Raw genomic sequence first — 25,074 nt, forward strand, 5'->3', positions numbered from 1 at the left:
TCTGTACACATGAACTGTAAAAGTATTTAAAGCTTCAAAATTTATTTGATGCATAGTGAACATCTAGTCAACATTTTAAATAAAGTTGAATGAATTAGGATTTCCTAATTAAACAGGCTTTGTGTCATTTCTTTGTAAAACAGATGAATGACTGTTGGAAAATTTATTTCAAACAATGAAACTAGATGATGCAAAATATTGCGATCCACAGGAGATTGCATTTAAAAGTCTTGTGGCAACTCACTGGCCAATTGAGGGTGTTTGCAAATTGTTCAGTAACCTTAAATAGCTATTGCCATTTCCACATTGACTGTGGCACTGATTTTCCTCCCAGCCCTTACGGTGGTGCAACTTTGGCAGGACAGAATTTCTGCATGCCCCAGGCTTGCACCCCTGACTCTGTCTGATTTCCCAGGATCAGGCTTATTTTAATAATCTTAACGGGCTCCCGTGTGAAGGAACCTGCCTCAAGACAGGGGCCTCAGGAGTCTACTGTAGCATAACTTGGACAGTTGTCTCTGGGCAATACTTTTTTAAATCACCCTCCCTTGGGGGGCATTTACAATGTAAACCCACCCGCCCTGCACAACTATGGCAAAGTTGCACACCGGGGACATGCAGCGTACCTAGCGTCCAATTTACTATGACGGAAAATATACTGTATGACCTATTCCCATCAGTTGTACATCATTACAATACGCCTGCTTATATTTGGGCAGTTGTATTGAACACCCGAGGCCACTGATGGTGGGAAATCATGGAATAGGCAGCATGTGGCGAGGAGCCAATGGAGAGGTTCTTCACTTAATTTTCCAAACCCACCCACTGAGAGTTATGTCAGGAGGCCAGCATTACTCCAGAGGAAAATCCTCCTCTGCATCTTTAGAATATGGTCGCAAGGCAGTGAAATAGATTGATAAAAAAAGATGAAACAAGGCTACTGTAATCATTTTTACTAAACAGAATTTTAAACAGGTCATCAGTATTACTTTCCAAACATCACATGAAGAGATTCAGGATGGAATTTGGTTAGTGCTGATCCGCAGTGAAATGTTGCCGGCCTGCATTTTGCTGCTCTTTGGTCATCCCAGTTAAGCAGAAATGATAGAATACTGCACCTTTCACAAACTCTCAATAATACGTTAGAATGAAAAAATGTAAAATCCAGATTTTGTACTTGTTGCCCTAACAGTGCAGCACCAGCTAGTGGTAAGATGTGGGTTCATGTCCACATAGCAAGTTCTCAACCAGAGCTGTGCCAACAAGGGCCAAGCACTGATTTACACGGAGAGAGCTCTCATGAAGCTCTTAATGGCTGGTTGAAGAATCACACTGCCAAACACTTTTAGGAAGTTCACCTTCATACTCCTTGCCTCAGAGACATGGGCCACACATTTTTGGTGGCATTTCTGGGGTGCTACTTCAGCATGCCAGCATTTTGTACGGTGCATTCTGGGCCAGTACCCATTTTCATCCAGGTTTCTGGCCTACCAATTCTCCACTGACGTCATTTAAATATATTGCATTCTCAATGGGCATTGGACATTCCATTGTTTGTAAATTTATTGCAGGATGTGGAAGAGCAGTCCAAAGTGGAGGAAAGGACAGTGAAACAGCATATATGGAGGATGCACCCTACAAGAAATTACCACCACCCCAACAACCCCCCCCCCCACCCCACTTAAAGAAATCACAGGCCTTGCAGATCCCATGAAGATCCTAGTGAGGAGCTCTGTGTGAGAAAAGTACATTGCACCATAGTGGCGATAGGAAAGCTGTGCCAGCTACTATGTGAAGACCTGCAGCCAAAATCATTTGCTCAGACAGCTCCGCCACCAGCTCATTTCAAGCAGCCGCAGGGAACCTGTGTAAGGCAATATTACACAGGTTCCCTGAGGCTGTACAGGCATGCATTTGTCAGGTAACTGGCACACTTTTCAGGACAGCAGGCAATTCATTCAATTTGGCATGACACCAAGACAGCTTTGTGATAGGGCCATCCAGTTTTATCACGTTGCTGACTTTCCCAAAGTGCAACTGATGGCACCCACATAGCATAGCGAGCTCCTACAGTTAATCCTCTCAATTTTCTAAATAGAAAGGGCTGCCACTTGCTGAATGGCCAGACTGTGTGTGACAACAGGCAAACAATCCTCCATACCAATGCCAGATTTGCTGGAAGCTACCATGATACCTTCATCCTCAGGTATTCTGACCTCCCTGAGCTCTTCAAGGAAGACAGAATTGTGACTTGGAGAAGTTGCTGAGCCAACAGTTTGAAGATAGTCAAGTTGAAGGATGGCTTCTCGCTGGCGAGCTGTACCCATTCCCATCAATGAACCATCAATCCTGGAGCTTGGGTTACACACAGCAAAAGAATAAAAAATGACCCACTTCTCTCATCAGCACGGACTCAGTTAATATTTAAAGTCTCAGCTCTAAATATTTTTGCCAGATCTGATAAGCCAGACCAAGTTGGGTTCATCCAAAAAAAGCAATTTCTTTAGTTTATACCATATATTCCAATGTGTGAGTCACATACTGAATTACATTTGTTTCCCTGGCAAGTTTGGAAGTGTGTCTTGTATAACTGGTGTGCTGCCAATAGCCCAGATATTTGCAAACCTGTATCATCAATGTTTTTGTCCTCACATGTCTGATTGCATTGGACGAAGGCCTCCCCCTTCCTCCCCCCGCGTTAAAGACAAACCAAAGAGAGAGAGATCCATTCAGCAGATGCCCAGTTGAGGTAGGGATGGAAACAGAGCAACACAAATAATAATTCATCAAAACCGCTTCTTCAGAAAGTCTTTGTTCTTCCAGACATCCACTACAGCAAGAATCATAAAACCGGCATTTCTTCTCAAACTCTTAGATATCATCTGATGTGATGTGAACCAAGAGATTTACTCCCACTTTTTAAAGAAGTTCCAGCTACAGCTTTAAAAAATTTAACGTGAAAAATACCTCGAAGTAAAATTGTAACTAGAGGTTTAAAATTTATTCCTTTGTGTGCAACAGCCAACGCAATTCACTGTGACCATCTCAGAACTTCTACGTCCATTTCTGTAGAAGACTCCCTTGGACAAGCAGGCTTCCCCAGAAATACAATCCAAACTCCTTTGAAGTTATACTGAAACAAAAAGCTGCATTTCCCTTATCAATATTAAATGGATAGCCAAACTGAAAATAGTGTAAACACCGTTTTTCCGAGGTTTCCGCAGCTCTGCTGCCGAAGTTAAGGCAGACAAGCAGGAAAACCTCCATGGAAACTCACCCTCAAAAAATTCAGGCCAGTGGCTGGGGTAGCACTTGAGCAAACTGTTCTGTCCTGCATGGTGTCAAGTGCCCAAATCGGGAAGCCCAAGGCCTCATCTAAATAACCTGGGCAATTTTACATATGTAAGGCACCCAATGTCTGTCGCACCTCCACAGGCAGATTGTCCGACTGGTGAAATTAATTTTGGGCCACCTGCTTTGCTCTGTAAGCCCCGGGTGGGGGGAGAGGGACGAGAATGGGAGGGGGAAGATCATGGGCCAGCAACAACCCTCAGGAGGGCTGTGGAGTCAGAAGGAGCAGTCTATCTCCTCCTGGCTCCACAGAAATATTTCTTACATTTTTTTTAAACTTTCCTTTTATTGGCAGTCACTGCTTAGGGCAAAGCGGCCCTGAAGAATCCTGAGCAGGGCAGGTTAGAATTTAGAAAATATGGGGGAAATTGGTCAATGCCAGTAGCGCAAAATGGGCTGATAGCAAACCAACAAGCCATTTTACATCGCACTTGATTTTCTACTGCATTGACTTCAGATTTCCAATAAATCCAAGTAACTGAAAGCTTTGACAGTAACAATACAAAATAATGGAAAGGGCCATGAATCTCCGATCTATGTGTCAGTTGTGACTAGTTCTTGACAGCCATATAGCTGGTATGAAATTCCTGGCGCCCACCTAGCTACTGAACAATAGTAATAACACATGTGGGTATGTTAGTGTAATGATTATGGTACTGGGCTAGCAATCTAGAAGTCATGAATTTAAATCCCATCATGCAAGTTGTGAAACTGAATTCAATGGCCTAAAACTTGAACTTCGTTGTGCCTATTTTCAGACACCATCATCCTGCACCCCAGGATTCCTGAAAAACATTCCACCCGAAATTGGGTCAGACCATTTTTCAGGCACCACTGGTGGCTGTCTAAGCAGGCACTGGGTGCCTTACATATGTAAATGAGGGGCCCAGCACCTGTTTTAGGCCCCTTCGCCGAAAATGGTCTTACTGGCATTCTCCATTATTAGCATTGGTAATCCCATAAACTCAAAACTCCAAGCAAATGATTGAAGGCTTGGGCAATGATTGGATAAACAACTCTTCCTTAGTTTGGCGAAAATTTCTTAAGCCTTCCTCAACAATGTTTTTTCTGGACATGTACAACAATTTGCAGGTGCTGAAATTAAAAAGAAATGTAAATAACATACGTCTGATTGAAACACTTACCAAAGGGGGAGGTTTTGAAATGAGATGCCAAAATACTGACTTTTCCCGTGATCAGTTCATAACTGATTTCCTTCAGGAACTCATTTGTGGTGAGCATGCTCTCTGCCAGAACTCTGGATTGATAGTGACCTGAAGAAAACAAACACTTCTTTGAACTGATTTATTCATTGCTATGACATGGGACACAATTGCTTACTGTTGAAATCAGTAACACTTTCTAAAAGATGCAGTTCAAGCTTTTAAAATTGTTACTTTAAGTTCAGTACTGGTTGGGAAATTCATTTGGAAGGTAGAAATTGAAGAAGTTTTGACCATCTGGGCTTGTAAAATTTAATTATTTACAAACATCTTTTGTACTTCTGCCAAACTTTTATTTAACAGTGTGATGATGATACCAGTAAGACAGAATAGTGACTTGGAGAAGTTTGAAGCAGAAAGTTAAGATCAGCAGAGATTCACAGTGGGATTGCTCTATGTGCATCCATTAGGAGCAACCTCGTGCAACATTTGCCTTGCAAGGGGTGGGCAGAGGTTCTTCCCCTTACAAGGCAGGCCAGAAAATCACAAAAACAGCAGATACCTAGTGCAACCGGGTCCCTGCTGTTTCTGGTAGGTTCCATTGGTCTCTCGTCAGAGTTTTTGTGAGAGTCTGGCAGAACCCCCGAAGAAATTCAGGGTCAGGATGTTTAAAATTATTTATCATACATTTGAACTGTTTGATTTTTAAAAGGGTCCTGATGGTAAGATTCTCAGTTGTGTTTTATTAGTGTGCTGCTAACACTGCAGCTGGTATGATGGAAATCTATGGTTTACTTCTGCAAGACTCTGCTATTGTCATAGAACCTCTTTTATGATGCACAAGGTTTGCAGAATCATGGCTACAGTCCTGTAGCCTTATCTCTGACCTGTAGTAACCACACTCCGCGTGGGCAACAGTCCCACAAAATTAATCCCCAGAAGTGCGTACTGGGAGATCAGAGGCACCATCAACTATTTTTAAAACTGACAACAGATCATATGTTCCATATTTCCTCAGTGGTCCACACGGCTGAAAGCTTGTGAATTTAAAATAAAATTGCTGGACTATAACTTGGTGTTGTAAAATTGTTTACAATTGTCAACCCCAGTCCATCACCGGCATCTCCACATCGAGATTAAATGATTAAAGAAGAACTTCAGTTTAGGACTGAGCTACTTTGAAGGTGGTGCACACTGCAGGATTAAAACATAAGGGTTAATTTTACAAAATCACGCTCTCAGCAGAAAGCCCTGCCCACAAGGAGGACATATCAGAAAACCACAGACACTCTCCCCACTATTTCATAAAAACTATCCTTATGTATTAGTCCTCCAATGTGCAGCAACAAAGGACCCCAATCTTAAATTGAAGTTCTATATCAATCATTGAAATCAATCGATGGAAAATAGTGGAGAATGCTGCACTGGGAGCACCACAGCGGGAGCACTGCACCGGGAGAACACGTGCATAAAATTGGCCCTATAGTGTTAGGATCAGATTTGATTCCCCACCACACTCAGCCCATTCTCCAATCTAATGGATCTGTCCCTTAACCATGAGATGCCTTGGAAACAGAATCAAACTAAAGGTGGACATGCGCGTCTGCAGCATGCTCAGCTCATCCACATGTAAAAGGAGAATAAAAATATATTTTTCTTAACTTTCTTTTGTGAATTTTGTGCTCAATAAGGTGAGGGATGTTGCCAGAGAATGGAACACTTTCCATTTTGGGTATCAGGTCAGATATTGCCCCAAAAACATGCTTCAGCCCCAAAACAGCACCCCCTTCTACACAGTGTGACATTTTTCCAACAGCCTCTCTGAGTAACATCACTAATTTAATACCAAATTAGAGGCAATCTTGCATTCTGGGTTCTTCCCAATTTGGAATTGGATTGAGACTTCCCAAACTCATTTTACATAGGACTCTATAATCAGCAAACAGAGGAAACATTCACCCTGTCTGGGATGGATTTTAACACAAGTAACAGATCAAAGACCATTATCTAAAACCCAATGCACCATCCAGGAGCCCAGGAGAAAAATAATTTTTAAAAAGAAGAGAAAATAAAAAACAGTGCCATTCTTTGGCCAATCACCAGGAGATGCCAGAGTGGTCCTGCAATGACATTCCCATCCATGCCCTCCCTCTTTCTTCAGTGGACGTTGTCTGAACCCTACTTAACGCTTGCCCATATAGCATTGTTGGGGTCCAGATCTCAACAGAGTAGGTGAATCAAACCTGTGTCCCACTGCACATGGTACAATTGCAGTGTAAAGCATAAGATATCATATCTGTCTGTGGTAGCCAGCAAGCTGGAATCTGGAGACAACAATGCGTGGAAGCTTGTGTGTATTTCCTAACAGCTCATGGCAATCAGCCTGTCCCAGAGAAGAAATTGAGGGTAAAAATGACACAAGGGAAGAGAAAAAAAGCATAAATAAGCAGTGAAAGGAAGCAGAAACAGCAGAATCATCTAAAAAGGAAAACAGAAATGGAGTAGCAAAATGAAATTGTCAAAACAATAGTATAAATATAAAGGAAAGGAGAGGACTTGCATTTATATTGTGACCTCAGGACGTCCCAAAGCACTTTACAGCCAATGAAGTACTTTTAAAGTATAGTCACTGTTGTAATGTAGGGAAACACAGCCTCCAATTTGCACACAAGGTCCCACAAACAGCAATGACCAGTTAATCTGCTTTTTTAGTGATGTTGGTTGAGGGATAAATATTGGCCAGGACACCAAATTTTTGACCAGGAGTGAGTCCCAGAAAAAAAAAATTCAATTTCAGCAGTCCTGCCAGATATAGATGGGTTTCTCAACAACAAAACCAGCACACCGCACATTTGAAAGGTACGAAAACAATTGTCCCTGATTTATGTAGACTCTGCTTGATTGGCTGCTTCAGTGGTTGAGCGGTGTAGTTTGGATACCAGTTGGTGCTGCAATAAAACTACTACGGTAGATTTTGCTCTTTGCTCCACTTGGGGAACACTCAGTTCCCAGGCACAGCAAGGAGGAAATGGGGGCAGAAGCCCAGGGTGGACATACAGGTAAAGCAGGAGGGGATGTTCCTGCCCCAATTCCTGTGCATCTGCTAATGGGACATGCAAACAGAGGGGTATCCCAAGAAGCTGGTGGTTGGGGTTGCATTGAGATCCTCTAGAGACTAGAAAGTCTGCACAGGTCCCAGAAGCACCCCGAAAATCCAAGATGGTTGCAGATAGATGGATGTTTTCCCCAGCAGGACCGTCAGATTTTGGTGCCTTGACAGAAGGCCTCGATGTTGCTGGCCAGGAGTACAGCTACAAGCCCTCTCATGTCTGCAACCCAACCCATTTCTGCCCTTCATGGCCAGCGAAAGGCCTTGCCAGAGGGCAGTCCAATCCTAGGAGGACATTTGGGCCTTGTAAATGGCCTGAGCCAGGAAATTCAGCTGCACCGCTCCATCTTCAGTGGCAGCACTTCCAATATGCTGAGTCCATTGAGTGGCCTGCAGAAGGGCCAACAAGAAAGTCACCCCTATTATTTCTACAGCCGCACATACAACACACTATCTGAGCAATTATATTGTGCAACCAAGACCTGTGTCAAATGTCTAGCTAGCAGCTGAAGATCTGAAATGCTGTACAGTGGCAGGACCCATTTTTGATAACATGTAACCAGAGCTAAAAGGGTTAAATTGTGAGAACAGGTTGCATAGACAAGGCATGTATTCCATTGAAACTAGAAAATTAAGAGGTAATCTAATCGAGGTGTTTTAGATGATTAAAGGATTTAATAGGGTAGTTAGAGAGAAACTATTTCCTCTTGTGGGGGAGTCCAGAACAAGGAGGCATAATCTTAAAATTAGAGCTAGGTCATCCAGAAGTGATATCAGAAAGCACTTCTTCACACAAAGGGTAATGGAAATCTGGAGCTCTCTCCCCAAAAAAGCTGTTACGGCTAGGTAAATAGAAAATTTCAAAACTAAGACTGATAGATTTTTGTTAGGCAAAAGCATTAAGGGTTACAGAAATAAGGCAGGTAGATGGAGTTAAGATACAGATCAGCCATGATCTAATTGAATGGAGGAACAGGCTTGAGGGGCTGAATGGCCTACTCCTATTCCTATGTTCCTGAGTCTCCTGTAAATCAGACAATCGACAATTTGGATCAGATAGCTGGCTAGATGGCAAATCAAATGATTTTAATAAATACTAAAAATGTTTTCAAAAATTAACATATCAATAATAAGGAAATTCTATGCCACTGATGCCATATTTAGCACCAGTTTACATTTTGTTTTAACTGGATTATTTTTAAAAAACCTGAAGTTCCACTTACCTAAAACCACGACACAGAATTCATTGCCTCTCATCTTTGATGTACAAATGACTACCACATAGTTAGGTACTTTCTGTTGTAGATGTACATCACCAAATGTCCTCAAGGTCTCTGAAATGCCTTCTGCCAGGGAGCTCTGGGTAAAAACAACTTGCACCAAATCTCGTGAAACACTGGCAGCAAGCCGAGCTAGCCAGGGTAGTTGTCCTGGAGACACAGTGGAACAAGGGCCCCCCAGTTGTAAGGATCTGTCTTTAAGGCTTGAGTCCTGTATTGCTTTCAGCATAATCTGTTCAAACTCTTCCCTGAGAGGCATCTGGTCTGGACCTGAAATAAGCAAATATACCACCATTATTGAACTATGAAATACACAAGTGTAGCCAGATAATACAACTATAGTCAGAGACAATGGCCCTGATATTACTCGGAGACGAGAAAAGAGCATTGGGGAGGATTTTCAGAAAGGAAACCCGGAAGCAGGGGTTTCCCATTCCCACACATCCTGCCGATATTGACGGTAAGGTGTCTTTTAAATTTTTTCAACAGTTTTCATGTCCAAAAGCCAGCCAGATTGACAGGCTGGCTGCCTGTCAGGTGGGAAAGCAGCTGGGGTCTTCAGGATTTGGATGGGGGGACGGGGATGGCACCGATCAGGAGGGGGGATGGGGAGGTCGGACATCACGGGGTGGGGGGGGGATATTGGACATCGCGGGGGAAAGTAGGACGACACGGGGGGGATGTTGGACATCATGGGGGGGGGGGGGTGGACATCGCGGTGGGGGGAGGGCTGGGGCACTTCTGACATTGTTGGGGGGGGTGAATCGGACATCGTGGTGGTGGGGGGTGGCTGATTGCGGGGGTCTGATCACATGGAGATAAGGAGATAAGCTTGGTGGGCCCCAGGGAAGCACTCCTGCTCCTTCTGGCCCACAAGCAGTGCAATAAAGGCATTTACCTCATGGATCTGGCTCTTCTCACCTCCTTTTACTTGCCGGGATTCCCGAAGCCCAGGAATCCCAGTCTCCGTGTGTTAAAAATAAACACTGAGCTAAAATGGAGGCACGCAGCCTCCTTAAAAGGTTTTAGTGATCGACGCGCCTCCTGAGATCGGATCGGTCGCCCGTCCCCCAACCCGCCTTCATTAAAACCGGAAGTGGGCGGCTTGGAAACGGGTTGGAGAATTTTAAGGTTTTTACCTTCTCACCTGCCCCCAACCCACCTGTCCTTGGGGGTTAAAATTCCCCCCAATGACTTGACTCCCACTGTATGTTGCTTTTCAATACCTGACAAAGGAGACAAAATGGTGATAGAATGTGTTTCACATATGATACCATGGCTTGGATGTGCTATGCCATGGAATGGCAGGATGTAGGTTTGTGCTTGCAATTCCTTGCACAGTGAGCTAGCTCTTTTAATCTAGTCCAGACCAATGGGATGAAAGTCTCTCTGGTGAAAGAGCCCTGTGTGAAATGAGCTCGGCCCACTTTTGGCAGATAACAAGAAATTGCTCCACATTTTACACTAATTGGCAATTTCAAACAGAGAGGCCACAACAGCAGATAGTACAGGAAATAGAAAAAAAATTGCACAGGTGCTGTCCTGATATTGGGGATAAGGCCTGCTGGAATAGATTTTCCAGGATGGTCTGCTTATAAATGGGGCAAAAAAAAATTCAGCCTTCATAAAGGATCTAAGTATATTAGAATAGATTTTTCAGCCATTAGAAAATTGTTGCACGTGCCAGAAAAGTGTCTGTCAAAAGCCAGTGCTAGCTAAAATAAATGCGGGGTCCCATATGCCCCATCCTCGCTCATCCATCCAGAAAGACCCTATAGTCCCAACATCAAGGTATCCAATTCTTTCTTAAATGAAATGATTCCAGAGTTTTTGTCTCTACCAATCTAACAGGAAGTCTCTTCCTTGTGTTGACCATTCTCTGCATAAAGAAGAATTATAATTTATTAGTCCTAACCTTGTCTTTTAGAATGTTAAATCTGTCTTACCTTCATGGTTTAGTTTCAAGTAATTTTCTAGATCTATCAAGAACCAAAGAAGTTTGCACCACAGCTGGAGGCCATTTGGCCCATTGTGTCGCTACCAGTTCTTTGCTCGAGCAATCCAAAATTTATCCACCGCCCTGCTCTGTCCCCACATCCTTGTATCTTCCTTTACTTCAAATATTTATCCAATTTCCACTTAAAAGATCTCCCCTCAACTATTTTCTGTGGCAAAGTATTCCATGCTACAGCAATTCGCTGTGTTAAATTTAAACTGATGACGTAGAAAAACCTCCCAAGGCACTTCATAGAGGCATAATCAGAAAAAATGGACATTATTTCTTTACTGTTGTACTCCACACCCCTATTTATAAAACCCCAATTCTACTGGGGGGTGAATTTCCTCGGAACTACATCCCCTCCACCGCTGTAACTTCGCCAGAAGTGCAGCAGATAATGGGGGGGTTTTTGCTGCAGTTCCGGCAGCGAAGCAGGAGATGTGAGAGCTCTGAGGAAATTCACCCTCTGGTCTTTTTTATAGCATCATCTACTTACATTTTTGTGGAATTATGTATTTGAGTCCCTAGTCTCTGTTCTTTCAGGCCAATCCTCTACCGTGTGCTTTACACCCCCGCTGAAGTTGAAAGTTCTGCCCTCTTTTTTACAACTAGTTCTGCTGGAGGAAGAAGGTGTGGAAATGCACAGCTACAGTACAATGGGATGTAGGATGTAATTTAGATAGGTATTGTGGAAACGCAAAAACATATGCACGTAAAGAGGTGAGGAAGGGGTAATTGTACAAACTGACCATAGTGAGCTTAATTTGACAATGGCATGTTCTTCCCCATTCAAAGCAACAGGCAGAGATATTACTAATTTATTTCAATGGTACAATTCTTCCTATATCAGAGTGACACACCACACACACGCACAAAAACATAGGAGCCCCAAAATTCTTTGGAGGTTCTTCTGGTCTCCCACCATAACTTCAGCCAGAGACTGACAAAACCCCCCAGAAATGTTAATTACGTGCCCTCTCATTGACCCCACAAACTCCAGCAGGGTCGTCAGTGGACGGCACCAGCGAGCTCAAGACTGGCGTTCTAGCAGTAAATCCTTTCAAACCTCATTGGAAAGTATAATCAGCATTAAAAGAATTATAAGCATGATATTTTTTAAAAAGTAAACTGCTCAAATCTTACCAAGATGAATCAGATATTGTATTGTCAAGAGGATCATGTTTTCCACCGTTAGGATCTGGCTGTTGGAGACTCCCAGCTGTTCTAGCTCAACTGAAGTCAGCTGTGGAAACTTGTAACAATTCACAAGTAGAGGACTTACTACAATATTACCAACATTGCCATAAAAATATGGTAAAGTGCCATAACCTGTAAAACACAAGAAATGTTTCAGTCTTTCCTTAATTCCCAAGTTCAAACCTATTTTGTCTCAATTAGGGCATATCATGGAAATATATATTTTCAAGCAGATATGTTTTGAATCACATGTGCTATTTAACCTTCTAAAGAGAACAGATTTATTTTACGTGTTTGTAATTAAATCCAAATAAAAAAGTTACATATTCAAAAGATAAATGCATTGTGTGATACTGAACCATACAGACCAGGAAGCCCCTGGCTCAATCCCTAGTCTCAGGGACTTATAGCTAATTTCAGTTAGGGCAGTGATGGGGCGCTACAGTTGGTCACAAGGTCCTCGAGATAAAGAGAGGAAAAATAAATCAAATCAAGGTTGCTGCTCCTGATCGTGATCAATAACTCCAGCTGGATGCTTAGATGGTAAGTGCAATGAGTTTCAGGTCTGCCCTAGATATTTTCTCAGGTTAAACATCACTCATTTCACCCATAAGCAAAGCGCGGGGTCGCTTGCAATTAGGAGCAATTTCCATTACCCAAAATCTAGATCTACGACAGGCTGACCGGGCTTGGGGATGGGGGGTAACAATGGAACCCGTGCTATATGAGCTGGATACCATGTCGACAATCTCCCAAAAGGTGGACTCACACAATGATGAGACAAGGCCAAATGCGAGTCCACAAATTAGTTTATTTCAAAGTCATTAAGTGAAAAGATAAAGAAACATTTGAAGTAAGTCTCACCACATTATAACTTGATCCATTACCACTCCTTGTAACAAATAAAGATAATAAATATATGCCACACTAACAGACTAAAAACACCTGCTTTTCTTGGACAATCCTATCGCTCCCACTATCTTCAGAAGAGATGGGGAATAAATCAATCAAAAAAACAAACCACATAGTAAAGACTAATACCACACGTACACGAGCACACACTGGAACATGCTCGTACTGAAATCAGACACAGGAAAATGTTTGCAGGTAGCAGAGTTAATTACTGCAGCATAGCTGAACTTTCTAGTTTTCTCCATTTCACAAAAACAAAATCAGCACGCTCCTAGTCCAGTGAACGTTATCCTAGCAAAGACAGTTTTGTTATTAAGTGCTGTAATGGATTATAGGGCCTTAATTTGCTGGTATGCGTGGTTGGCAGGCTGCTGCTGGAACTCAGAAAATTCGCCTCACATTACAGTACAATACAGCCCATCTTATTTTAACTTATTAAAACTATTTAAACAAGCCTTAACATGTAATTCATATTAAGTAGTAATTAAATACTGATGCTGTAACTGTTAGATCAGGAAAGGCAAGAAAGCTACATACCTATAAGAATAACAGGTCTCACTCCAGAATTATTTAATAAATTTTCTGGGATAATAACAGTTTCCCCTGCAGGGATTGCTTGTGGCTGCAAAACCCCAGCTGTTATTGACTGAAGAACAGGAATGGATAGCAAAGCATCTATACAGACAAATAATGAAGAAACACACCAGTTTTAATTTTGCTCAAAATTTTCATGTTAAAAAAATTACAGTACAGGTCATGATGTTTCCTGAAATAAGTCACCCCAGTGAAAACTTCTATAACCCTCAAAGACATTGTAACAAGTCATACTACCAAATTATACTGCTAGGATCTGTGTCATACACAAGCCAGCTCTATATTTGTCTCAATCCTGCCAGTTTATAATACCACCACCAAATACAATGTGTTACACAGTTATAAAATTATATAACACACATGCTCAACATTAATCTGTGATGCTTTTGGGGGAATTAACTGAAAAAGACCCACTTGTCCTTCCAAGGTGTTGACGGTTGGACCAGGGTGGCAGCATTTCAGTGTAAACCACACAGGAGGAAATCTGTTCTGGGAAATTTTGATATGGTAAACAAGGCTGAATCTATGGCAAGTGTAACAGTATATCATGGTACCACAGCATAATGTTGCCCTGTAGTTCATATTTTGCGGTATTAAAGCCATTACAATTGATCCATCACACCTTTAAACTCCCAATCTCAGCCAGGTTATTGTGGCAAAGCTGTTAAATTGGGAGATCAGATGAAGTGTCATTCCAGGGAAACCCTTGTGTCCCTTGGGGCAGTGTTGGCACACTGGGAATATGTGTCCTCAACACCCTCTCACTTGCAGATACTGTGTGGCGTGGCTGAGTCTTAATTAGGGAAATATAGACACATCAATTAGCTCTTTACTGATTAATAAAGAATCAGCCCTGAAAGAGACTGGCGGGGTTTCAGACATTTCTTACCAGATCTTGTCATTGGTCGCACAGCTGGAACAGGGACAACTGCAGGCGCAGATATAGGGGAGCCAGGAGACCAGCCACGATGACGTTTCTTAGGTGGTCCAGAGCTTGTCATGATGGCTGCAAGTAATGAGAGGAAGGACTTTTATTTCCTTTAGACAATAAATGAATATTTAAATTTCAGTACATAATGATTTTGGAAGTACTGCTATGAAGTTGAATAACGTGGCTATGGAAAGAAACAGTAGAGCTAATATGATTGTTAACACACCCCGGGCAAATTCTCTGGAAAGAAGAATGGGAGATAGAGGCATATGACAAGGATTATTATACCTAACAAATTATGCCCCAGTTGGTACTAATCTTATCTGGAACAGTAATTGGGGCATTGCAACTGGCTTGTGTGCCCTTGGGCGAGAGAGGGGGAAAAACATCAGACAAGGTTTCCTTTTCTCATATGCATCCAATGACTCCTGGTAAATGATACATGCGTGCAGATGTTTGGTACAATCAGGATTGGATTTGACAGTGATGACACTCATCGTTTGTGCTCACACATAAAACATTGTTTTCATGGCCTTTCACGACCTCAGGACGTCCCTAAGCGCTTTACAGCCAATGAAGTACTTTTGAAGTATAGTCACTGTTGTAATGTAGGAGACGCAGCAGCCAATTTGCGCACAAACAGCAATGTGATAATGACCAAATAATCTTTTTCAGTGATGTTTGTTGAGGGATAAATATTGGCCAGGACACCAGGAAGAACTCCCCTGCTCTTCTTCAAAGAAGTGCCATGAATCTTTTACATCCACCTGAGAAGGCAGACAGGGCCTCGGTTTAACGTCCCATCCGAAAGACGACACTTCCGAAAGTGTAGCACTCCCTCAGTACTGCACTGGGAGTGTCGGCCTAGATTATGTGCTCAAGTCTCTGGAGTGCGGCTTCTAAATGAGCAACAGAGATAGGGGACTCAATAGTTAGGGGAACAGACAGTCGTTTCTGCGTCCGCAGACCCGAGTCCAGGGTGCCATGTTGCCTCCCTGGTGCCAGGGTCAGAGATGTCCCTGAGTGGCTGCAGAACATTCTGAAGAGGGAGGGTGAACAGCTGGAGGTCGTGGTCCATATCGGTACCAATGACATAGATAGAAAGAGGGATAAGATCCTGCAGGAAGATTTTAGGGAGTTAAGAAAGAGATTAATAAGCAGGACTGCAAAAGGTAGCAATCTCCAGATTACACCCGGTGCCACGCGCTAGTGAGTATAGAAATAGGAGGATACAGCGGATGAATGCATAGCTGGAGAGATGGTGCAGGATAGAGGTCTTTAGATTCCTGAAGCATTGGGACCAGTTCTAGGGGAGGTGGGGCCTGTACAGGCCGGACAGGTTGCACCTCAACAGAGCTGGGACCAATATCCTTGCGGGGAGGTTCGCCAGTGCTGTGGGGGAGGGTTTAAACTAATTTGGCAGGGGGAGGGGCACCAGAATGTAGCATTGGAAAGAAGAAACAAGGTGCACAAAGGATTGGAAGAGACAGATAGCACTAGAGTAAGAAATAGTACGGTATTAGGTGGGATCAGATTAAGAGAGAATACATGAAGGTTTAAGATAGGTTTACAGTGCATGTGTGTAAACGCACGAAGCGTAGTAAACAAGGTTGGTGAGCTGCAGGCACAATTAGCCACATGGGAATATGATGCTGTGGCGATAATGGAGACCTGGCTCAAAAAAGGACAGGATTGGCTACTAAATATTTCTGGATACAAGGTGTTTAGGAAAGATAGAGAAGGAAAGAAAGGAGGGGGGTGGTGGCAGTATTGAATGAGAATATTGCAGAGCTGGAGAGAGAGGATGTCCTGGAGGGGTCAAGGACAGAATCTATTTGATCAGAGTTCAGAAACAATAGAGGTGCCATTACACTACTGAGGGTATTCTATAGGCTGCCAACTAGTGGGAAGAATATAGAGGAGCAAATCTGCAGGGAAATTACAGAGATGTCCAAGAGCCATAGAGTAGGGATAATGGGGGACTTCAACTATCCTAATATAGACTGGGATTACAATAATAATAAGGGGCAAAGAGGGGGAGGAATTTTTGAAGTGTGTTCAGGAGAACTTTCTTGATCAGTACATTTCCAGTCCAACGAGGAAGGAGGCTTTGCTGGATCTAGTTCTGGGGAATGAAGTGGGCCATGTGGAGCAAGTGTCCGTGGGGGAACATTTAGGGAACAGCGATCATAGTATCATAAGGTTTAGAATAGCTATAGAAAAGGACAAGGACCCCTCTAAACTAAATACTCAATTGTAGGATGGCCAATTTCAGTGGGATAGGAATGGATCTGGCCCAGGTAAATTGGAATCAAAGATTGGCAGGCAAAACTGTAAGTGAACAGTGGGCGGCCTTTAAAGAGGAGATGGTTTGGGTACTGTCTAGGTACATTTCCACAAGGGAGAAAGGTAGGGCAACTAAAGCCAGAGCTCCCTGGATGACAAAAGAGATAAAGAGAATCAGGTGGAGCAGAAAAAAGGGGCATATGACAGATGTCAGGTTCATCATACAAGTGAGAACCAGGCTGAATATAGAAAGTTCAGAGGGGAAGTGAAAAAGGAAATAAGAGGGCCAAAGAGAGAGTATGAGAATAGACTGGCGGCTAACATAAAAGGGAATCCAAAAGTCTTCTATAAGCATGAAAACAGTAAATGGGTAGTAAGAGAAGGGGTTGGACCGATCAGGGACCAAAAAGGAAATCTACTCATGGAGGCAGAGGGCATGGCTGAGCTACTAAATGATTACTTTGCATCTGTCTTTACCAAGGAAGATGCTGACAAAGCCACAGTAAAAGGAGGTAGTTGAGATACTGGATGGGCTAAAACCCGATAAAGAAGAGGTACTAGAAAGGCTAGGTGTACTTAAAGTAGATAAGTTACCCAGTCCAGATGGGATGTATCCTAGGGTGCTGAGAGAAGTAAGGGTGGAAATTGCAGAGGTACTGGCCATAATCTTCCAATCATCATTAGATACAGGGGTGGTGCCAGAGGACTGGAAAATTGCAAATATTACACCCTTGTTCAAAAAGGGGTATAAGAATGAACCCAGCAACTACAGGCCAATCAGTTTAACCTGGATAGTGGGGAAACTTTTAGAAACGATAATCCAGGACAAAATTAACAGTCACTTGGACAAGTGTGGATTAATTAAGGAAAGCCAGCACAGATTTGTTAAAGGCAAATCGTGTTTGACTAACTTGATTGAGTTTTTTGATGAGGTAAGAGAGAGGGTTGATGAGGGCAATGCAGTTGACGTGGTGTATATGGATTTCCAAAAGGCGTTTGACAAAGTGATGCACAATAGGCTTGTCATGAAAGTTGAAGCCCATGGAATAAATGGGGCAGTGACAGCATGGAGGGAGGTATACAGTGGTGTTCCCCAGGAGTCGGTACTAGGACCATTGCTTTTCTTGATATATATTAATGACTTGGACTTAGATGTACAGGGCACAATTTCCAAATTTGCAGATGACACAAAACTTGGAAGGGTAGTGAACAGTGAGGAGGATAGTGGTAGACTTCAAGAGGGCATAGACAGGCAGGTGAAATAGGCTGACAGGTGGCAGATTTAATTTATCGCAGAAAGGAGCGAAGTGATACATTTTGGTAGGAAGAACAAGGAGAGGCACAGTATGAGGAGAGACTGGGTCGACTCGGCCTGTATTCACTCGAGTTTAGAAGAATGAGAGGGGATCTTATTGAAACATATAAAATTCTGACAGGGCTAGACAGTCTGGCAAGGGAGGACATTTTCCCTGGCTGGGGAGGGGTCACGGTCTCAGGATACGAGGTAGGACATTTAGGACTGAGATGAGGAGAAATTTCTTCACTCATACGGTGGTGAACCTGTGGAATTCTCTACCACAGAAGGCTGTGGAGGCCAAGTCACTGAATCTATTTAAGAAGGAGATAGATAGATTTCTAGACACAAAAGGTATCAAGGTGTATGGGGAGAGAGCGGGAATATGGTATTGAGATAGAGGGTGAGCCATGATCATAGTGAATGGCAGAGCAGGCTCAAAGGGCCAAATGGCCTACTCCTGCTCCTATTTTCTATGTTTCTATGTTTCACGGGCTCCAGCACTCCGAGGTCATCGGTTGCGAACATCTCAACAGTCCCAAGAAGATGCACAGTAGCCGACTACCAGCTCTGCTCAAAGCATTGGGATTGAACCCCAAAGAAGTGGTAGACCTAGGAAGTCATTGGTTAAAAAGAGCACTTAAGGTTGACCCTTGGGAATTTCATTACTTGATTTGGAACTATTTGTTTTCTTGTGCACATTAAACCTTTTTCACTTTTGTCATTTTGGTGTGCCATGTGCTTTCAAGACAAGTTCTGTGTTTGCCTTGTCATTATGTCCTTGATGTTGAAGTTGATTTCGATGATTTTAAGGTAAAAAAGTGGAGGATTCAAAAACAATGGAGGGAAGGTTGCAAGCATTAGTGAAAGGGGATCTGGTCACGGAAGAGAGGGAGGAGAAAGACGTGTTTATATAAACGATGTGCCATGAGTGTATCCCTTGCATCTCAGGCCGCAAGATGTTCCTCACACCGTCCGTCATGTCCTCCAGCGTTCCCTTCACCATCCTCTTCCTCATCAGATGATGAATCCTGCAGGTCTTCTTCCTCCTGCACTTCCAGTCTTCTCTGTTGAGCGATATTATGGAGGACGCAGCATGCCACAATAATTCTGGAGACACTGGCTGGTGAATATTGCAGAGCCTCCTGAACTATCAAAGCACCTGAACCTTAACTTAAGCATCCCCAATGGCCAGTTCTATGATGCACCTTGTAGTGACGTGGCTGCTGTTGTATCTGTTCTGTTGTGGAATGGTGGGGTTTCGAAGAGGTGTCATCAGCCATGGTAGAAGGTGATATCCCTTGTCCCCAAACAGCCATCCTCTAAGATTGATGCCAGTTTGAAATATTGGGGAGATATTGGATTGCCTTAAAATAAAGGCATTATGGCAGCTCCCTGGGTAGTGGGCATATACTTGTATGTACCTCTTCGTATGGTTGCATATAAATTGCACATTCATTGAGTGGAAGCCCTTGTGGTTAACAAAGGCTCCTGGCTGGTCAGAAGGTGCCCTGATAGCTACGTATGTGCAGTCAATGGCACCCTGCACTTGCAGAAAGCCAGCCAGAGCTGCAAAATCTAATGCTCTCTCAGTCTGACTGCTGTCATCAGTGGGAAATGAAATATATCGGCTGGCCCTATCAAATATAGGACCTGTGATCTGCCTGATGCATTTGTGGGTGGCTGACTGAGACACCCTCGATATGTTGCCCGAGGCAGCCTGGGAGAATCCAGAAGTGTAAAAGTTGAGGGTGGTGGTCTCTTTCACTGTCACTGGCATAGCTTACCTGTCTGGTCCAGCAAGCAGCAGGTCTTCTTCCAGGAAGCTGCAAAGGTCTGCCGTGACAATCTGAGCCTCCTGAAGCACTGCTCCTCAGGCAGGTCAAGGAAGCTGAGCCTTTGTCTGCAGACCCTGTGAGGTGGGATAAGGCCTTCTGCGAGAAGTTGCTGCCTTCTCAGTGGCCCTCCTGCAGCGCCTTTGCTGCTGCTCTTCTTTCTCCTCCTCTTCACTCCAAGAGTACAGCTAACGCAGCACCCATACTCAGCTTTTCTGACTTTTTTATAAAGATTCTCCAAATTGTAAGCAAAACCCAACAGTGATTACAGAATACAGCCCACAATGAAGTAAAAGATCACCTATGAATATTGCAGCTTTATTGACATCGTGGCCCCTTTATATTCAGCACATTGAGCAGCCCCAATCAAATCCTGCCAGGGTTCCCCAGCGATCTTACCAACATCTGTGAAATCTGTGCAGCAGTAGTTAAAATCACATCGGGGTCCCAATTGCATTATAGGGCACCGATCTGCATTTATTTATGAGCCTCCCATCTCTGCAGCAGGAGCCTCGTCGATAACATGACTCGCCATCGTTAATATTACAACGGCCGGTTGGAGGCGTGATCCAGAATTTCAAAATATTAACCCCTCGCCCAACCTTTTCCTGCCCATTGGGGGGGGGGGGGGGGGGGGGGGGGAAGAGGAGGAGTTAAAACTGAGGCCTAACTGTCAATTCCAGGAACTGAATCAAACTGAACTGAATCCAAAATATTGAATAAGGAGCCAAACATACTATGGAAAGTCTGCAGTATATATTCTAGCCCAAATGTTTTCTCAATGAACAGCTGTCAATCATGCTCAAGATAAAATGGTGCAACTTGTGCATTAAATCATTTAATGAGTATTTTTTTTATTTGCTCGTGGGATGTGGGCGTCGCTGGCATGGCCAGCATTTATTGCCCATCCCTAATTGTCCTTGAGAAGGTGGTGGTGAGCAGCCTTCTTGAACCGCTGCAATCCATGTGGTGAAGGATCTCCCACAGTGCTGTTAGGAAGGGAATTCCAGGATTTTGACCCAACGACAATGAAGGAACGGCGACATTTTTCCAAGTTGGGATGGTGTGTGACTTGGAGTGGAATATACAGGGGTGTTGTTCTCATGTGCCTGCTGCCCTTGTCCTTCTAGGTGGTAGAGGTCGTAGGTTTGGGAGGTGCTGTCGAAGAAGCCTTGGCGAGTTGCTGCAGTGCATCCTGTGGATGGTACACACTGCAGCCACAGGGCGCCGGTGGTGAAGGGAGTGAATGTTTAGGGTGGTGGATGGGGTGCCAATCAAGCGGGCTGCTTTGTCCTGGATGGTGTCGAGCTTCTTGAGTGTTGTTGGAGCTGCACTCATCCAGGAAAGTGGACTATATTCCATCACACGCCTGACTTGTGCCTAATATTGAATCGGGGACAGGGACTCGATAAAATTAGCATAAGTAATGCAACAGTAATGAAGAAAATAATAGCACTAAAGAGTGACAAATCCCCAGGGCCAGATGGTTTCCATCCCAGGGTTTTAAAGGAAGTAGGTGAGCACATTGCAGATGCCCCAACTATAATCTTTCAAAGTTCTCTAGATTCAGGAACTGTCCCTCTAGATTGGAAAATTGCACATGTCACTCCGCTTTTTAAGAAAGGGGAGAGAGAGGGAAACCGGGGAATCATAGACCAGTTAGCCGAACATCTGTTGTGGGGAAAATGCTGGAGTCCACAATTAAAGATAGGGTGACTGAACACCTCGAGAATTTTCAGTTAATCAGAGAGAACCAGCATGGATTTGTGAAAGGTAGGTCGTGCCTGACAAACCTGATTGAATTTTTTGGAAGAGGTGACTAAAGTAGTGGACAGGGGAATTTTAATGGATGTTATTTATATGAACTTCCAGAAGGCATATGATAAGGTCCCACATAAGAGACTGTTAGCTAAAACAGAAGCCCATGGAATCGAGGGAAAAGTACGGACTTGGTTAAGAAATTGGCTGAGCGAAAAGCGACAGAGAGTAGGGATAATGGGAAGGTACACACATTGGCAGGATGTGACTAGTGGAGTCCCGCAGAGATCTGTCTTGGGGCCTCAATTATTCACAATATTTATAAACGACTTAGATGAAGGCATAGAAAGTCTCATATCTAAGTTTGCCGATGACACAAAGATTGGTGGCATTGTAAGCAGTGTAGATGAAAACATAAAATTACAAAGCGATATTGATAGATTAGGTGAATGGGCAAAACTGTGGCAAATGGAATTCAATGTAGACAAATGTGAGGTCATCCACTTTGGATCAAAAAAGGATAGAACAGGGTACTTTCTAAATGGTAAAAAGTTAAAAACAGTGGATGTCCAAAGGGACTGAGGGGTTCAGGTACATAGATCATTGAAGAATCATGAACAGGTGCAGAAAATAATCAATAAGGCTAATGGAATGCTGGCCTTTATATGTGGAGGACCAGAGTACAAGGGGGCAGAAGTTATGCTGCAGCTATACAAAACCCTGGTTAGACCGCACCTGGTGTACAGTGTGCAGTTCTGGGCACCGCACCTTCGGAAGGACATATTGGCCTTGGAGGGAGTGCAGCATAGGTTTACCAGATTGATACCCGGACTTCAAGGGTTAAGTTACGAGGAGAGATTACACAAATTGGGGTTATATTCTCTAGAGTTTCGAAGGTTAAGGGGTGATTTGATCGAAGTTTATAAGATATTAAGGGGAACAGATAGGGTGGATAGAGAGAAACTATTTCCGCTGGTTGGGGATTCTTGGAGTAGGGGGCACAGTCTAAAAATTAGAGCCAGACCTTTCAGGAGTGAGATTAGAAAACATTTCTACACATAAAGCATGGTAGAAGTTTGGAACTCTCTTCCGCAAACGGCAATTGATACTAGCTCAATTGCTAAATTTAAATCTGAGATAGATAGCTTTTTGGCAACCAAAGGTATTAAGGGATATGGACCAAAGGCAGGTATACGGAGTTAGATCACAGATCAGCCATGATCTTATCAAATGGCGGAGCAGGCACGAGGGGCTGAATGGCCTACTCCTGTTCCTATGTTCCTATAGATGGTGGAAAGGCTTTGGGGAGTCAGGAGGTGAGTCACTCGTCGCAGAATACCCAGCCTCTGACCTGCTCTTTTAGCCACAGTATTTATGTGGCTGCTCCAGTTAAGTTTCTGGTCAATGGTGACCCCCAGGATGTTGATGGTGGGGGATTCGGCAATGGTAATGCCGTTGAATGTCAAGGGGAGGTGGTTAGACTCTCTCTTGTTGGAGATGGTCATTGCCTGGCACTTGTCTGGCGCAAACGTTACTTGCCACTTATCAGCCCAAGCCTGGATGTTGTCCAGGTCTTGCTGCATGCGGGCACGGACTGCTTCATTATCTGAGGGGTTGCGAATGGAACTGAACACTGTGCAGTCATCAGCGAACATCCCCATTTCTGACCTTATGATGGAGGGAAGGTCATTGATGAAGCAGCTGAAGATGGTTGGGCCAAGGACACTGCCCTGAGGAACTTCTGCAGCAATGTCCTGGGGCTGAGATGATTGGCCTCCAACAACCACTACCATCTTCCATTGTGCTAGGTATGACTCCAGCCACTGGAGAGTTTTCCCCCTGATTCCCATTGACTTCAATTTTACTAGGGCTTCTTGGTGCCACACTCGGTCAAATGCTGCCTTGATGTCAAGGGCAGTCACTCTCACCTCACCTCTGGAATTCAGCTCTTTTGACCATGTTTGGACCAAGGCTGTAATGAGGTCTGGAGCTGAGTGGTCCTGGCGGAACCCAATCTGAGCAATGGTGAGCAGGTTATTGGTGAGTAAGTGCAGCTTGATAGCACTGTCGACGACACCTTCCGTCACTTTGCTGATGACTGAGAGTAGACTGATGGGGCGGTAATTGGCCGGATTAGATTTGGCCTGCTTTTTGTGGACAGGACATACCTGGGCAATTTTCCACATTGTCAGGTAGACGCCATTGTTGTAGCTGTATGGGAACAGTTTGGCCAGAGGCACGGCTAGTTCTGGAGCACAAGTCTTCAGTACTGCAGCCGGGATGTTGTTGGGGCCCATAGCCTTTGCTGTATCCAGTGCACTCAGCCTTTTCTTGATATCATGTGGAGTGAATGGAATTGGCTGAAGACTGGCTTCTGTGATGGTGGGAAATCGGGAGGTGGCCGAGATGGATCATCCACTCGGCACTTCTGGCTGAAGATGGTTGCAAACGCTTTAGCCTTGTCTTCTGCACTCCGCCATCATTGAGGATGGGGATGTTGCAGAGCTTCCTCCTCCCGTTAGTTGTTTAATTGTCCACCACCATTCACGACTGGATGTGGCAGGACTGCAGAGCTTTGATCTGATCCGTTGGTTGTGGAATCACTTAGCTCTGTCTATAGCATGTTGCTTCTGCTGTTTAGCATGCATGTAGTCCTGAGTTGTAGCTTCACCAGGTTGGCACCTCATTTTTAGGAATGCCTGGTGCTGCTCTTGGCATGCTCTTCTACACTCCTCATTGAACCAGGGTGGATCTCCTTGCTCGTTGGTAATGGTAGAGTGAGGAATATGCTGGGCCATGAGGTTACAGATTGTGCTGGAATACAATTCTGCTGCTGCTGATGGCCCACAGCGACTCAGGGATGCCCAGTTTTGAGCTGCTGGATCTGTTCTGAATCTATCCCATTTAGCACGGTGGTAGTGCCACACAACACATTGGACGGTATCCTCAGCGTGAAGACGGGACTTTGTCTCAATGAGGACTGTGCGGTGGTCACTCCTACCAATACTGTCATGGACAGATGCATTTGCGACAGGTAGATGGGTGAGGATGAGGTCAAGTAGGCTTTTCCCTTTTGTTGGCTTGCTCACCACCTGCCGCAGGCCCAGTCTGGCAGCTATGTCCTTCAGGACTCGGCCAGCTCGGTCAGTAGTGGTGCTACCGAGCCACTCTTGGTGATGGACATTGAAGTACCCCGCCCAGAGTACATTCTGTGCCCTTGCTACCCTCAGTGCTTCCTCCAAGTGGTGCTCAACATGGAGGAGGACTGATTCATCAGCTGGGGGAGGACGGTAGGTGGTAATCAGCAGAAGTTTCCTTGCCCATGTTTGACCTGATGCCATGAGATTTCATGGGGTCCAGAGTCA

At 44.1% G+C, this 25,074-nt stretch overlaps 1 protein-coding gene across 1 annotated transcript in view; it reads right to left on the bottom strand.

Moving 5' to 3' along the window:
* Window positions 1–25,074, bottom strand: part of greb1l (GREB1 like retinoic acid receptor coactivator) — a 339,711-nt gene that overhangs the window by 108,218 nt on the left and 206,419 nt on the right. Inside the window, exons 10-14 of the mRNA XM_067979743.1 lie at window positions 14,495–14,611; window positions 13,549–13,686; window positions 12,046–12,231; window positions 8,847–9,173; window positions 4,497–4,625 (exon numbers count right to left, since the gene is read on the bottom strand). Of these exons, the coding sequence (XP_067835844.1) occupies window positions 4,497–4,625; window positions 8,847–9,173; window positions 12,046–12,231; window positions 13,549–13,686; window positions 14,495–14,611 (897 nt within the window). The remainder of the gene's footprint in view (window positions 1–4,496; window positions 4,626–8,846; window positions 9,174–12,045; window positions 12,232–13,548; window positions 13,687–14,494; window positions 14,612–25,074) is intronic.

This window comes from Heptranchias perlo, chromosome 3 (genome assembly GCF_035084215.1).
Source record: "Heptranchias perlo isolate sHepPer1 chromosome 3, sHepPer1.hap1, whole genome shotgun sequence".
Lineage (NCBI taxonomy): Eukaryota > Metazoa > Chordata > Chondrichthyes > Hexanchiformes > Hexanchidae > Heptranchias > Heptranchias perlo.